The sequence below is a fragment of the Macrobrachium rosenbergii genome, chromosome 10 (assembly GCF_040412425.1).
Source record: "Macrobrachium rosenbergii isolate ZJJX-2024 chromosome 10, ASM4041242v1, whole genome shotgun sequence".
NCBI classification, from domain to species: domain Eukaryota; kingdom Metazoa; phylum Arthropoda; class Malacostraca; order Decapoda; family Palaemonidae; genus Macrobrachium; species Macrobrachium rosenbergii.
In genome coordinates this window covers 67,118,272-67,135,139 of record NC_089750.1, presented here as the reverse complement: position 1 = coordinate 67,135,139, position 16,868 = coordinate 67,118,272, and the positions used below count along the sequence as shown (strand labels likewise).

The 16,868-nt window shown below is 37.3% G+C and overlaps 1 protein-coding gene across 7 annotated transcripts in view; it reads left to right on the top strand.

Annotated features, from left to right (window-relative positions):
• The window catches only part of LOC136842760 (uncharacterized), a 71,306-nt gene extending 55,134 nt beyond the window's left edge, over window positions 1–16,172 (top strand). For 5 of the 7 annotated variants that reach the window (XR_010854348.1, XM_067110549.1, XM_067110551.1 and 2 more), the window contains 3 exons: window positions 3,879–4,026; window positions 8,955–9,146; window positions 12,317–16,172. Coding sequence is in view for 4 of the 7 variants with exons in the window: in XM_067110549.1 (XP_066966650.1) it covers window positions 3,879–4,026; window positions 8,955–9,146; window positions 12,317–12,353 (377 nt within the window). In the remaining 3 variants the exon portion in view is untranslated. Of the gene's footprint in view, window positions 1–3,878; window positions 4,027–8,954; window positions 9,147–12,316 lie in introns of those variants that run through there. The other 2 variants (XR_010854350.1, XR_010854349.1) reach the window with 2 other exon arrangements.
• The last annotated feature ends 696 nt before the right edge of the window (window positions 16,173–16,868 follow it).

Below are 16,868 nucleotides of genomic sequence, written 5' to 3'. Positions count from 1 at the left end.
AGAGGAGTTTACTCCATATATTGGAATTTGGATGCAGCTCTCGAATGGTTAATGGGCCCCTCTATCAAGCCTCTCCGTTCCATGCTTCTTAACTTAACTAGAAAACTCTGTTCCTTGTAGCCCTAGTAAATGCCAAATGAGTTAGTGAGCTTCAGACTATAGACAAGCAAGCACATTCTGCTCAGGGGGAGAGAGTCTGTGAATAGGATCCGTGCTTTCTCCCTTAAGTGATTGTTGGACATCCCTGGCTCTGGGAGAGTGAGTGAAATGTCTAGTTTGAGCTTTCAGGTTTTACCTGAAAAAGCTTTTTAATCACAGGGCCATCCATACTTAGAGCGTCCAGACCAGATCCTGTCTCGCCCTCGGTCTACGAATGCATTGTCCTTTTTCTCCAATGGACTTCGTTTTTGAGATGCACTCTCAGATTCAGGAGAACGATTTGCCTACTTGTTAAGGATAACTAAGACCCTAGAATTGCCTCTTCCTCATTAGCTTTCAGGCTCAGTATGTCACTTGCCTCCATTGGGCAATTAGCCCACTGGAAGTGTAATAGTTCTTCGCTTCTAAGTTTTCCTTGAAGTCAAAACAGTGTTTGAAAATTTTGCAGTACCTTCAGACCATTATTAGTACTGTAATTGGCATGTCACTGAGGGAGGAAGTAGAGATTTTTCTCCTATCTATTCACCTTAAAGTAAGGTGCAGAATTTTTTGGGGAGCTGGGGGGTTACAATGTACCTGGAACACCCACCAGTCTCGGTGGATGGGTAGTTGTTTTATTTCAGTGTAGGTGACGAAGTAATCTGGTTGTTTTTATTTTTTTGGTACTGAGCCCAGGGTAAGGGTACTTAATGATGCTTTGCCAGCCAACGGAATACTCCTTGCTGCAAAGCTCCCACTTAAGTAGTGGCAATCCACGGCTATACTGTTGCGCCACAACAAGTTAAGATGGGCACCAACCAGAAGCAGTATTCTCCTGCAACGGCTCTATTAACTGATAAGGAAACGACAAGCAATGTTTACGGATGCTAGCAGCTTTTTTATATTTCAAACTCATTACTTATCTTAATGTTTTGGAATGGAATATGTCCGTGTATCCCACCTCCTGTCAATGTGGGAATCAGCTATGTAATTACTTGGTAAGTTACTTATATGAAAATGTTATTTTCTTAATAAAGTAAATTTCATATATACTTACCAAGTAATTACAGAGTCAGAGCCAACCCTCCTCCCCCCCCGGTGGACATAAGGGCAGAAACAGAATGAGGTTGTCTGCTAAGTTGTTCCTGGTATTTCTGTTAGTGGGCGGGACTGGTACCTACACTAAACAATCGGAGTGCTACCAGGCATTTTAAATTTAAGCTGCTGCATGAGTGGAAAGTATAGCTATGTAATTACTTGGTAAGTACATATGAAACTTAATTTTATTATGAAAATAACATTTTTGCTGTTTTTGTTAAGTACTGCAATTTATTTCCTAGGGTACCACACATAAAAGACATCATGTGGTGTCTACATTTACACATTTAAACTCCATTTTACACCCATACTTCAAGATTGAATCCTAGCAGTCTAATAAAACTTATTTACTCATGTAACAGAGCCCTATTTCTTTTTGTTCTTTCAAGTGCAGTATTTTTAATTTTAATGTATACATTTTTTTGAAACACCAGTCTACTTTCACCACATTTTGAGTTATGTCATTCTCCAACAACTTGATAATAATGATAATTCAGTAATACTGTTTTTGTAACTGTCAATCAGATGATTGAATCCTGAGGATGGTGGTAAATCACCATTTTCTTTCAGTTTTTATGGATGTACAGTATGTAAAATATCTCTGTGCTCTGTACTTGGTACACGTAATTGGTCATTCGTCTTTGAAATGTCTTCCTTCAGAATTTTCTAATTGATGCATGTCTCAGATTTATGGTCTGAGTTAAGAAATTAGTATATTTTGGCAAGTGAGATTTGGAACTTATATTGGAGGGATGTTTTGCCATTGCTAATATTTGTTTGTGTACATGTGTTTCAAGGTAAGTAGACTGAAAGGTTTAAGATGAACTGGAGTATAAGACATACCTATAACTTGGCAAGATATATTTAGGAAAAATAAAATACTTGTATTTTCTCTAAACTTCATGGCCTTCCCCTCAGGCTTAGGTCCAAGACTGTAGGCTACTAGGTATTCTCCTACTGGACAACTCAAGCAGAACATGCATCTAACTTCATAAATACCATTATATTTGCTTAAGTGTACCAGTGCCGTCACTTTCTTGATACAAGTTACGGCTATGCCTTCAGCACAAAGCTATATGTGGCCGTGACAAATTTACTGATGATTTAATCCACAGAATTGCTTCTTGAGTTTAGCATTTTAATAATTTTATTAACAGCTTATTGTCATTACTGGTTTATCAGTGAAAATTCATGTCAGCAACGCTGATGATGATGCCATGTTTTCTCTGTTAATTACAGTAATATCAAAACAACAATGGCCATCATATCTACAGCATCAGAACAATAATCTATACGCCTTACATTAAATTTAGGCGCTCATGTTCAACTGATGATTAATTCATACTGAGAAGTAAAGAACAAAATGTTACAGTAGCTAGAAAAGCCACAAAGTGTTGGGAAACCAATGACAAAAAGCTGTTGAACAATGTGCTTCTGAATTATGTCAGTCAGTTTTTATATTTTAGCATTATTTTGATGTGTAACTGATACCTAATAATTATAGACATGAGTACATTCTGGGTTCATCTGGGGATGTGTAGACGTTAGTCTACCATATATACTCACGCTCATGTGACCTTTTAAAACAGTTTTTATCATTATTTTAGGAGATCGCACCTTACATGAGATATAAAATGTGTTTATGTGAACTGTAGGCCCCATTTAGGCCATTACATGGACTGTAACCATTTTCAAAAGTCAAGTAGTACAGATGTATTTAAAATGATTTACTTACTTTATTCAAATATATTGCATGTACTATAATACTATCATAGTATTTTATTGTAGAATATGAACATTGCCATCTTACGCCAATTGCACTCTAGTAATGTTTATATTCTCAAACTCTTTAGCTGATTGAGTGTTACCAAATTGATCATTGCCAAACGATAGCTGAGCACTAAAGTCATTCTTGCTGCTTTAAAGTAAAGATCTGATTTCACAATTTTGGACATTGCTTTCCCATATTCCAAAGTGTTTTGTGGCCTGCATGTTCATTTTTTTCAGTTGCAACTGTAACCAGCAGCTTAAATTTAGTCATATACAGTACACGCTTAAGACCACTTTCTCCATTTTGTGGTGGATGAATAAGATTTATTTTATTTTTATTAATGGAAGTCACCATTGAGAATTAACAAGTTTTTAACAAGTTGACAACTGTAATGCAACTCTTATTAAATGTGCGATACATAATGTTACTAATGTCAGCAAACAGCTGTTTTGCAATTTGGTTGTTTTTTTCAGTACTGTACTTGTTGTGCGTATATGCTAGTGTTTTGCATGGAGCAGTACATGTTTGTTAATCGTAAGAAATAGTCAGAAATGATTACACAAGCCTGGTTGATTTGGTGCTGATTCAATGTAATGTGCACTATCAGTGGAATCTACTGAAACTGGTAACCAAAACCTGTAGGCCTACCCAAACCTAACCGTATAGGTATTAGACACAGGGCAATTTTTGATTAATTTTTTGGAAAAAACTGCATTTTATATGCTGATAAATACAGGAAGTGTAAATGGAATATAAAAATTATATATATTTGTAAGTTGTTAATCTTATATAAGAAACAGAATTGATGGAAATTTGATAATCGGAAGTTCTAAGGCATTTAGTAGATTATTGTATGAATTTCTCTCTCCAGATATTCACATAACTGGTGGGATAGCTGTGGAATGTCTTCCAGATTTACCTGAGAAGTTATTTCATATAGACCTTTGGTTTTCTGGCATTGATGATGCCTCTGCTAACTGGGTGGCAAATGCTGTGGAGAAACTGGCTCGTAGATATAGGTTAGTGCATTACTTGAGGTTTTACTGTATTTCAGTTTGTTTTGTGATTGTTAAGTAATTTAGTTGTTCATTTTTATATACATTATATAGAGGTAGCATTAATAAAAATCCCCTAAACTCCCCACAATTTATTAGGCAAAGAAAAAATGACTGGAAAACTAAAAACCCACTCTGCAAGTGAGAAGGTAGAAAATAGATAGCATACCATCCCAAGCGGGCATAACTGAAATTCTTTACTGCATTGGTCAAGATTGCCATTCATCAAGATTGGTCCCACTTGGAATGAGAACTATCAAGAGGAGCTAAAGTCCTTGCCCAAGAAATGAGAAGTCTTCCGTGCATAAGTGGGAGCCAGTCTTTTTGAGTTTTGGGAGAAGTGGAGTATCAGAGGGACAACAGTGCATTGTCAAGGTTCCGAGGGAGGGCTTCTCCATTACGTTCATGGAGAACCTTCCTGTGGTCCCTTCTCCCTTCATTTTGACAGCCTACTCAAGAGGCTTGGGAAAACATTCAGCCCTTTTGGAGGAGGTCTCCTCTCTCCTTCAACAGAGAGCTGTAGAAGAAGTCAAGGACATCAACTCACAGGACTTCTGCTACTGTCTGTTAGTGGTCCCCAATCATCGCGGTTGGGAGACCAGTCCTCAACGTAAGTGCCCTCAATCTCTTTGTCCGGCATCAAGACATTCGTCAAGTTAGACGAAGCTCAGATGGGAATGAACCAGTCAGTCCTTTCATCCATTCACCAGGGCGATTGGATGATAACCTTGGATATGCAGGATGCATGCTTCCACTTTCCCTTTCATCTGGACTCCAGGAAGTATCTAAGGTTCGTCTTCCAGGACACACTCTCAGGCGCCCCACGTCAGTGTCTAAGTGCCTTTCTCCTCTTGGAGTGCCCGGCTCCACCTGATCCCCCAGTGCCACCCAAGCGCCTGGTGCCAGCTAAATCTCCAGTTTCAGGCTCTTTGCCTCGGCCTCTCTTCGGCACCTCAAGCGTTGACTCGGGTCCTTGCTCCTCTAGCAAGTGACTTCATTTGATAGGCATTATTGTCAGTCTATATCTGGATTACTTACCTCTTGGAGCCCCTTGGAAGGAAAAGTGCACGAAGGACTTGTATATCTCCTCTCTGTAAGGAACTGGAATTATCATCTACCTTCAGAGGTCCCAGTTGGCCCTGTCGCAAGAGTTCCTCTATTTGGGGATGAGTCTCAACTCTCGGACTTTTCGGGTTTTTTCGTTTGCCAAGAAAATCATCAGCTGCCTTCAGATGGTCCACAAGTTTCTAGCCCCTCTGTCTTTCTCGGCCCATCAGTGGATGAGCCTACTGGAGACTCCGTCGTCCATAAAGACGTTCGTCAAGTTAGGCAACTTCATGAGAAGTTTTGCATTCGTCCTCTAGGCCAGGGGTTCCCAAAATTTTTGTTCTTCTGTACCCCTTGGGCATTTTTATAGATTCCTGTGTACCCTTAAAAATTGATTATGAAAAAGAAAAACTATATAATTTTGTTATGAAGTCTCTTTGTGTAGACTGCATCTTTTCAGGCCCGGTACGAGTACAGATTACAGCCGCGGGAAGTTCCATAATGGTGAAAAACAAATGGTATTCACCCTACTCTTGATATGACTTAAGTAAAAGCTTTGCTTACTAAAATGAGGAAATTAAAAAAAAGACACTGTGCAATCTCAATGCAGATTACATCATGTATTGCGCAGTAATGGCTATTCTCTTAGGTCCAATGTACCCCCTGAAGAGTACAAATGTACCACTGGGGGTACATGTACCCCAGATTGGGAACCCCTGCTCTGGGCCAACTGGGACAGTTAAATGCAGCCTAACACCTACTCGTTTCCCATAAACCAGGTAATCAAGTCTGACAGGTATGACGGCAGTCCGAACATCAGCTTTCAGAAGGAAAGCCTTTTATCCTCTGAGCCCAGACTTAGAATTCTATTCATACTCCTCTATTCTAGGTTGAGGAGTCCTCTTGGGCTATGCCTTCCTGCCCTTCAACATGGTCAAGGAAGTGCTGAACAAGTCTTAGGCTCATCGCAATGTTACGATGATTCTCATAGCCCCGTTCTGGCCCATGAAAGAATGGTTCTAGGACCTGTTACGGTTGTGGGTGGACTTTCCAAGACCTCTTACCCTAAAAACCATGTCTACTCAGACAACCTCACTTTAAGAGATACCAAAGGGTTGTCTGTTCTTGTCCTGACAGGCTTCAGACTATCTGGAAGCTTGTCAGATCGTAAGAGTTTTCAAGATGAGCTGCAGAGGCTATTGCAAGATGCAGGCGTCGACTTACTAGCCGCATCTTCCAGGCTAAGTGGGCGATTTTCCAAAGCTGATGTCTCAGACTCAGTATCTCTTTACAGGCGTCGACTTACTAGCTGCTTCTTCCAGGTTAAGTTGGCGATTTTCCAAAGCTGGTGTCTCAGACACAACGTCTCTTCCTCTTAATGTCTGTGACACAATTGTGGATCTCCTTCTTTACCTGAGATCTAGGAATCTTTCATCCTTCAACATTAAGGGGTTTCGAACTGTGTTTAGCACATTGTTTAAACACAGGGGTCTTGAATCTTGCGTCAATCCCAAATCTTAACGACCTCGTCAATTCTTGATACGTCTAAGCAGGAAAGAAGATCCGGTCTCCTGGAACGTGACATAGTGTTGAACTGGCTGACAGGTCCTGCTTTTCAACCCTTTCGGGCCTCCTCTTGGAGAAACCTTACTCGGGAGACTCTCTTCCTAGTGGCCTTGGTTACTGCTAACATAATAGTGAGTTCCAAGACATAGATAAAGGGTAAATTTTTTCACAAGGAGATGCAGTTTGCTTTGTTACCCTTGGATTTTTTAGCCAAGAAGGAGGACCCTTCCAAGCCCTGGCCCCATCCTTTCTCCATTAAGACCTTAACGGATACCTTGGCTCTGAGGAAGAAGAGAGAGTTCTTCGTCCTGCTAGGGCTTTAAGGTATTACCTGAGCAGGACCGAGAAGATCAGAGGACCATCCAGTAACCTCTGGTGCTCTGTCAAGAACCCGTCTCGCCCTCTGACTGAGAAACCATTGTCGTCCTTTGTCAGGGACTTAATTTCTGGGGTACATTCTCAGATTCAGGAGGGCATTTTGCCTACTTTTACAGTGAAAGCTCATGATGTCAGGACAGTCTCTGCCTTATTAGCTTTCAGGCAGATTTGTCACTCACTTTCATTTTGCACTCCACCTACTGGAAGTGCGAACTGATCTTCGTGTCTCGCTATTTGAAAGAAGTTGAGACAGTGTTTGAAAATTTTAGTATCTTGGAGCTATTATCAGTGGCTGGCATGGTATTGGGTGAGGAAGCATAGGAATCTCTCTTTTCTCCTATCTCTTCGCCTTAAAATAGGATGTTGAATTTTTGGGAGCCAGGGGGTACAATGTACCTGGAGTACCCACCAGTCTCAGTGGTTGGGTTGTGGTGTTTTCACTGTAGGTGAAGTGTTGTATGGTTGTTTTTATTGTGGTACTGCACCCAGGGCAAGGGCACTTATTGATCCTTTGCTAGCCACCAGACATACCCTTCACTGCAAAGTTCCCACCTAAGTAGAGGCGCACCACGGCTATACCGCCACACCACTACAGGTTAAGATGAGCATCAACCAGAGGCAGTAATTACCTGCAGTAATCCTTATCAAATAAGGAAATGACAGGCATTGTCTTCAGTGGTAGCAACTTTTCTATTTCAAAATCATTACCATAACTTAATGTTTTGGAGTAGAATATGTCCATCCATCCCACCTCCTGTCAGTGTGGGACTCAGCTGTGTTATTACTTGGTAAGTTACCTATATGAAAATTTTATTTTCATGATAAAATTAAGTTTCATATATACTTGTAATTATCGATTGGAGCCCTCCCTCCTCCCCTGTCATGGACATAAAGGCACAAACAGAATGAGGTTTTCTACTAAGTTGTTTCCAGTACTTCTGTTGGCTGGCGGGGCTTGTCACCTACACTAAACTATCGAAGCGCTACTGCAATTTTTTAAATAAAAGCTGCTGCACGAGTTAGAACTATAGCTATGTAATTACTAGGTGTAAGTAATTTATATATGAAACTTAATTTTATCATGAAAATAACGTTTTTATGTAGGAATACGAACTGTTGTTGGGAAAAATCATTGAACAAGGTGTCTCAGCTGAGCAGAATGACCCATGAGCCTCTTTATTTACTAATTTTTTGTTTCTGTGCATTTGTATTTTTAATTATCTTTCTCTCCTCATCTTTCTTTCCCTCACTATCAACTCAGCTCTCCGCTTTTGTTAGGCATGCTTTTCTTGGTCTAACAAAATAATCCAATGTTATCTTTCTCATCATAAAAAATTCAGTGGTTCAGCTTCTTCACTCTTACATGTTATCAACCTCAACATCATGCTTATTAACTTCAGTGCTTGACTGTGGCAAAACTCAAGTCTTGCTTCTCCTTCATTGTTTTTTTATATGTAATGCTGCATTTTCCCAACATCCTTGAAACCACTTCTGTCAGTTTGTACTTAACAATTTTATCTTTTACTTGTACTGTATACCATTTGAATGAGGAACTTCTGTCATTGTATCTAATAACTCATCCCAAAAACTTTTGCTTTTCTTCTTGTTCTCCTGTTTATGATGCATATGCTTAGCATGTGCATTACCTCCTTTCCTCATCCCAAAAACTTTTGCTTTTCTTCTTGTCCTCCTGTTTATGATGCATATGGTTAGCATGTGCATTACCTCCTTTCCATGTTTAAAGTTTTCTATTCTTGGTGGTAATGAAGTAGAGTGTTATTGTATTAGGAACTACAGTATTTTCTATTTCATGTGTAGGGTGAAGTAGAAGTGTTCTGTTTTATGTTTTGTCTGTCTTAGGATTGGATAGTAATTAAACTATAAATTTGTTATTTGTGTAGGCCATTCTGGAGCATAAGATTTCCCCGGAGTACCCTGACAACTGATGGGTGTATAAAGTTGGCCAAACTCTTAAAAGGAAGAACTGCTGTTGGGAAAGATGGAGTCATCATCTCCTCCAAGCACATATCTCAAGATGATGTACAGACGATAGAGACAGCTTTCCTTGTGGAGGTTTCATGCTCATTTCATTTGTAAGTATTATCATGTAAGGAATATTTTCACCTGGTGTAAGGAATTTAGCATGTTAAAGTTTGAAGGACATTACCTGATTTTTCGTCTACACTAATATACTATAAATATTTATGAAAGTTAGGAGATATAGTAGTTGTTCTCACATCAGAGAGCAATAACCTCTTTCTAATTTCAATTCTTACATTTTTCTTTGGAGACAATTAGCCTTCTCTCTAATATATTCTAAATGATTCAGCATGGGCTTGAATGTTGTTGAACTGGTTTTAACGCCATAAAGAGTGTAAAGTGGGTCAGTATTCCTTCTTACCATAAAAGTAAGAGTATTTTGCATGATCTTGTAAGAAGAACTTCTAATGCCAAACTTGGCCTTTAGGGTCTGGTGTGATTTATGACAACATACAATAGTCATTACAACTTTGAGGGTCAAATGTACATGTAGGTGGGTTGCCATTTTACATCTGTAATGAGATGTGAAACCTGTCCTCTGAGGTAGGTAGTACATCTTGTGTGAATTTATTTGTTTCATTCATGTCATGTCAGTGAATAGCCCACTAATGAAGGATTCAGTGAATAGCCCACTAATGAAGGATGAAGAGTAAAGGCAGTGGCAAGTTTTGCAAATACTAATATATGAACACAAAGGACTGTTAGCTATATTTGAGAGTCCTGCACACTGAACCAATACTAAGAAGGAAAGAAGCAAGGTTTTAAAAGTGGTCTATTTTTTTATTTGGTTTATAGTGTATTTGTAATAGTTTAGATAATCTTGTTTTTTCATATTCAGTTTTGGAAGATAAACTTCTATGTAAGAAAGGAATTTGAGACTATGAAGAAAAAGTTGTTTATTTTTCAGTTTCAGTACATTAAAGAGAACAGAAGTTAAATGAGGCAGTAACTAATATTACTTTACTAGAGACAGTAACTAACATTACATTACTATGACACTCGGTTATTTGTAGTGAACAGTTGCACATCACTGCCATATGTACACAAGTATTATCAGAAAATTACATGCTCAAAAAATTATGTAGGTTGCAGTATAAAAGCAAGATACTGTACAGTATACCATATCAGTCTCCAGGTAAATAAGGCCATGTCTCAACATTCAGAATTGTAAAGATGAAATCCACGTGATATAATTTTCTGTCAAAAATGAAATTAAAAAATATTTTCTATATATAAACCCATTCCTTTTACATAGCCTGTTTGTGGGTTCATTAGTATTCTAGACATAGCCTTTCAGAGGTGGAAGCTGAAGAAGAACAGGGGTACTGTTAAGCTACCCAAGGCCAGTGCATATACCATTGGTTGCAAAAGAGTGGAAAAGCAAACTGGATCATTTATTGTTTTGTCTGAACCTGACTGATGCTGTAAAGAGTGCTTTCAGTAGAAGTAATGGGTTTGATTAGAAAAAAGAACTTATAAAATTAAATTAATTTCCATAACAAACCAATTACTTTTACACAGCCTGAGCAGTGTAAAAGACTTTAGAAAGGGTTGAACAATAACTTTCAAAGGTTGATGTTGAAAGTTTCCCAGAACTGCACTAACATAGTAAGAATTCAGTTAAGTTTGGAATAGAAGTCTTGACTGGATGGAAACCCCTTTTATCACATCAGCCACATAGCTCTCCTCTTAGCTGCAGCAGCAGAAAATCCTTTGCCAGTGAGAAAATGCTGGATAATCTCCATGCATGAAGTTTGACCAAGTCCAGGTGCTGATAGAAACAAAAGTGGCTGCCTCAGGAGTTTGTGCCACTGGGGTGGTAACCATGGGAACATCCACGTGAGGAAGGAGGAGGTTGAGAATCCATTTCTACTGAAGCCAAAGATGAAACAGTAGAGACAAGTTATGTTGATCAAAATTTTTTACGTATTGTATGATGAAATAGATCTGACTGTTTTGGGGGGAAGGTGTACACTCCCAGATTGTTACAGTACAGCTGTGTATGAAGGCATTAACATTCCATACTGCTTGTTCAATTTCAACTTACTTCTTATTTGACCAAATTCAACTTAAGAACGTGAAGGTGTTGGTACAATTGTGTGTCCTACTACCTCAGAGTTTCATCCTTAAGTATCTCTGGTTTTCCAATTCTGTGGCAGTAACAGGAGGTAATTATATATTTGTTGTACATCATTATCATCTCTTTCGTCAGACCATCACTTAGCAATGCATTTTTCTCTCCAAGGTAGCTGTTCAGTTCATTGTGCTAGTTCCATTTGATAATGCAGTTGAACAACCAAGCAAGCCTTGGCATGTCTTTGATTTTCAAGGATGCAGCATATCAAAATCAGCGTTAGTGGTTGTGAATTGACAATCCAGTATGAATAGTATTAAATGTTTGAATTAGTGGTAACATGGACAGATTAAGGCAAAGAACATTACATTCGTGTTGGCATGTGTCATTCCAAACAAAATGCCTTACAAAGCAATTTATGACCTTCTTGGATACTGGGGTCCTTTCTCTAGTTCCATTTGACAGTTATCAAGTTGAAAACTCGAAGCAAAATTAGATTTTGGATGTAAACTGAAGTTGATGTTAGTGTTAACTTCGTTAACCTAGACTGATGGATTTTTATCCTCGGCATGGTTGCTAACATGACTGAATCAGGTATTTTTATCACTTTTAATTGAAGTGTAATCCCTTCTAAGGTGCTTCCTTCTACCTCATTTTCTTCATGTTTAAGTTAGTTATAAATGATTTGTTTAACCAGGCCTCTGAACCCTTTTAGGGTTCTTCTCGGGCTGGAATTCATGTTTAAGTGATTATTCATTTCCTGTAAAGCAGTGTTTGTGCTTTATCTTTGTTAGAATACCTGAAAATTGTGAAATGTATTCAGTAGAGCATAGGCTAATGCCGTATGTTTTGGACGTTCCTTCCTTGTCTCCGATTGAATGCGTAGGTGTCCACTTCGTAGTGAAGTATAAATTGGTATCAGAGCAGGATAATGTTGGTTTACGTACCTGAGGAGAATGCCGCTCTGAATTATAAAGGCTTTCTTACATATTATGTATAATTTTTATATAAAAACTACCTTATAGGTCACTGTAGTGAGGAAGAAACTGAAATTTAGACATTGGATTTCAGTGTTGGATGGTATTATGCAAAGTGCACACAATCCAATGCACTTTAGTCTGTTGTTAACCAAAGGTTTATCTTTCACAGGTTAGATGAGGTCAGAATTTGGTCATTATCACCATAGTCTTCATTGGGTTTTGAGGAGAGGAAGTGGATAAATGGAGCAAAGAGTGGATTAGAGACAATGGCTTCTGATTTCATTTTTGAAGGTCCACCTTTTTTTTAGTGAATTATTTATTTTCTTATGAATTAGCTATAAAACATATCGAAGAAGACTTATAGTTCTTAGTATTGTGGAAAATAGAATTTAAAAAAATAACAAAATGCAGATACAGTAAATGCGTGCTGTATTTACCAGCATACAAGACTTTATCCTAAAAAACTAAAAGGAAATTCACAGTGTGCCTTATCAGGTGAAAATTAAGTGTACAAGTTTAACCTTTGGTCTATGAGTTACTAGTTTTGATAATGAGTAACACATCCTACTCTTAGTCATAAATACAAAATACTCTTCTCTTTTAGCAAAGTTAGACTCAACAGAGGTAAGGGTCACAGTGAAATATTTTACTTTGCGATTTGGAATGTTCTGTTTCTCATTACACAGATAATACAGTATATAGGAAATTAAATACAATCAAATAGAAAATAACAGATACAATGAGTTCCGTCTTATAAAGAAAATGTTATACCAGTTTTTATTGTTAGTAAATACTGTACAGTTCTTTACTATTGTCAGAAACTATTATCTGAAGTACTACATACTAGTTGTCTTCTTTGTACAAATGTCTAAGCATAAGGAGTTTTTATATGTTACCTGTATAATAAGCAACTAACATCAACAGTTTTAGACTAGTCGTTACATATCAGTCATTTTGATTATGCAATAATGATGGTTACCTTTTGTTATCTAAAGTGACAGCACATACCAGTTATCTTTGCTTCATACAAACATCTAAACGTCAGGTTTTTATGTATTCCTTATGCAGTAGGCAACTAGCTTCAGCATTTGTAAAATGCTGAAGCTTCATGCCTCTGCTGAGCAGTGTGTTTTGTAGCCTTTCACCAATTTCTCCCTTTTGCCTCTACTACTCTCTCAGCCTGCCCCCAACAATTGCATATGTTCAGCATGGTGTAATGGTGGCCAGGTTTTTGTTTAACGTCACTTGAATGACAATATAGCTGTCAAATAACTTTAATAGACTTAAAATTATAGTTTCGATAGCAACACCTCAACTTAACAGACTTGTGTATTTATCAGCCACATTATTATCATTATTTTTAGCCCGGCAACCATTTTAGATATCATGTTTAAATAAATTTCTTAAATTGAATATTGGGTGTAAAGTACTGTACAAATAAATTTCCTAAATTGAATGATAAGTGTAAAGTATGGTTAGTTAGGTTAAGATGTGGAATTGCTGTCAGCAGTAAGATATCTAGAAAATATTCAAGTGCAGGTTATGTTATAGGGTCTTTGTTACTTGTCAGAAACCCTAGACGATTTCATGTCAAAATGTCACCCATCAAAGTGTTGTGTAACAAAATGCCATGTGTCAGTATGTCGTCACTGTCAAAATGTCATCACTGTCAAAATGTCGTCACTGTCAAAATGTGGTCACAGTCAAAGTGTCGTGTGTCAATATGTCGAACATCATAATTTCGTCACTAACAATGTGTAATGGCATAATGGCCAAGCAAACAGGGAAGCAATGGACAAGAAATAATAGGTCATTTTAGTCTTCTATATAATTTATATATATATAATATAGATGTTGTGATGGTGGTTCTAAAGAAGACATCTTGTAGTTTTTGGGTCTTTATTATAAAAAAGCGGTAGAAAATATGGAGGTGTCTCTTGGGCAGCATATCCCCGTCCAATCCTCCTGAACATTTCTTACACAAGCTAGTTCACACAAACTCGATGCACTCGGTAACCAATTATGGTTTTTTACAACTGTCATAAAAGATAACTAGAGAACCTAGTTCATCTTAAGAATAATATAGAAGTCACTGGAACATGACAAAAAATACTCTTGTCAAAATTATTAAAATATTTTACTAAAATGATAAAATATGTGACAACAACACTCCATGTTAATATCCATTCATATGTACAGATCATGTAACATACTTTCCAGTAACTATGGGAGCAAAGGTGATATTATTGCATCAAAGATCTTTGACCAAAAGTTGCTTGCCTTTTCCCATGTCTTGACTTTGTCAGCAGAATTCTTTCAACTAAGCTTCTTTTAAACAAATATCTCCAAACCAGTCCCTGTTACTCCATCTTATCCAACTTTACGTTTCATCACTACTTAATACAGTATATAGTTATGTATAATGTATTTTGTCATTACATGTAAACGAGGCATTTTAGAGTTCATTTGGTCTGCAGTTTAGTCAGTCAGTTTCAGTCTGTTTTGGGAAACTGTCAGTCTGTCTTGATCCAGATCTCTCGTTGTATGGCCGAAATCTTTTTTAAAAAATTTCCCAATGCCTGTGGAATTTGTGAAGAGCCAGAAAGGTGGCAATCTGTTGAATTATCATGGTTTTCTTTTTCGAAAGGAAAAACTGATCAAGCTGAGGAAACCATTTGGAAACGCACGGAATATGACAGAGCGAAGTGCTCAGCTAGGATTCACAAGTTGAATCCAAGAAGTGATAGTGAGAGCTAGTTTAGTGGAGGCTAGAGAATGAGTATGTGTTTACTTAACCAAAAAGTATGGGACAATTGATTTTGTATTATATAATCTTGTGATATTCTGAAAATACTTGATAAAAAACAAATGAAGGATATGATATCGATATCGAAAGTTGGAAGCATATGATATTTAAAAAAATATTTGCCTAGGAAATCCTACCGCATCCCTCCTCGCGGGCCTGGGTGGATGAAGGTTCTTGGTGTGAACTTTGATGAGTTGAAGGGGTGCTTCCCAATACAAATGCTGACAACATTTTGGTTTGTGACATTCTGACAGTGATGACATACTGAGGCGCAGCATTTTATCACTCAACATTGCGATGGGCAACATATTGATGTGCAACATTTTGAAGTGATATGACCCCAGACCCCCATAGTTGTGTGAGAGAAAGAAGAATGATAGAAAGGCTTTGTAGGCTTGTCAGAGAAACAGACATTTATATGATTGTGTAAGTTTGTTTATTTGATTACATAGGTTCAGGTAATTATGATGTATATAGATGCTGTAATGATGATTTTTTTGTATAGTACTGCCTAAATAACAATAATGTTGTAAAGTTATCTTTTATAGACTGAAAATTACAACATCAATAACATGTTTGTTTGGGAAGAGAGATTTCATAGACAGTCAGACAAGAAGCCCATATAGTATGATTGCATTAGTTCAAGTACCTATGGTGTTTTTTGATGCTGCAATGATGAATTGTTCATATTCCATGCCACAGAACAGTACAGCAATGTTGTAATAATCTTAGACTTAAAATTACACTATGGGATATGAACACTAACACACACAGAGAAGGAGAGGGATGAAGACAAGAGATGGTAGATAAGGGTTATGCTAGTATCCATGTTAGGAAAAGGACATTCTTATAATTCAGAAAAAAACATTTTTTGTAGGGCAGACCCCATAATAAGTCTAAAAATAGATAAGCTACAATAAAATCTGAATACTGTTAGGACCTTTCAGATTAAAGAAAAGAGGAGTGTTTTGATTTTTCCAACTGGCGTATGTCTTGCATGCTGGCAAATATGGCAATGTTAAGAAAAATAGCCTGTAAATGAACTGTGTTGTAGCGTAATTCCTAAAAAATTTTGATACAGCATCACTTGTGTAGAGGCTGTGATTAGGCTAATTTAAGAAATGATGCTTTATTAATTTACTATTTAATACTGTACATAAAGCTTAATTTATATAGAATTTTTATAGATTAATAGTTTGAATGACTTACCCTGCTAGAATTCAGGCCTATTCATTTTCCTACGAGGAAACTTTACTTTTCCCAGATCAGGTTTTGTCTCATCAGAGACCGTGAAATATTGATGAGATATTCTGCTGAAATTCATTTTCGTATGAGAGAACTTGATTTTTCCCAGATAAGGGTTTGTCTCATCAGAGGCAATGAAACATTGAAGAGATATATTGCTGAACTTTTGTTGTGGTGACTTAGCTGTGCCATAAATATCAATTCCTCTGTTTTTACTGAAGGATGGTCAACATTGTTACCATTTAAGATTATACAAGATATGCCACTATGTAAAGAAAAATTGCGACAACTCAAACTGATATTGAACTCCTAAAGAAGGTTAGTCCAAAAGGCACAATGTTCAAGAAGTTGAATACAGTATTCATTCATTAAATTATATGAAGCTTCAACAATTGGTGAAATATGTTGGATCTCTGCTTATATGTGTTTAAGGGAATGAGGTTGTCATAATATTTTTAGTGTAATAATGATCATATAATAGTAAAAAATTACAGCAAATTAAACTCACTGAAGTAATATTGCATTATAAATTAAAAAAAGAATGCCACCTTAAAATGATTATGGCAAGTTTTCAAGTAAGTCACAGCTGTGTTTTAAACCCAACGACTTGATTCCCATTTGTAGAGAACTTGTCAACAGTATGTGTGTAACATCTTTAATGGCAATTTTC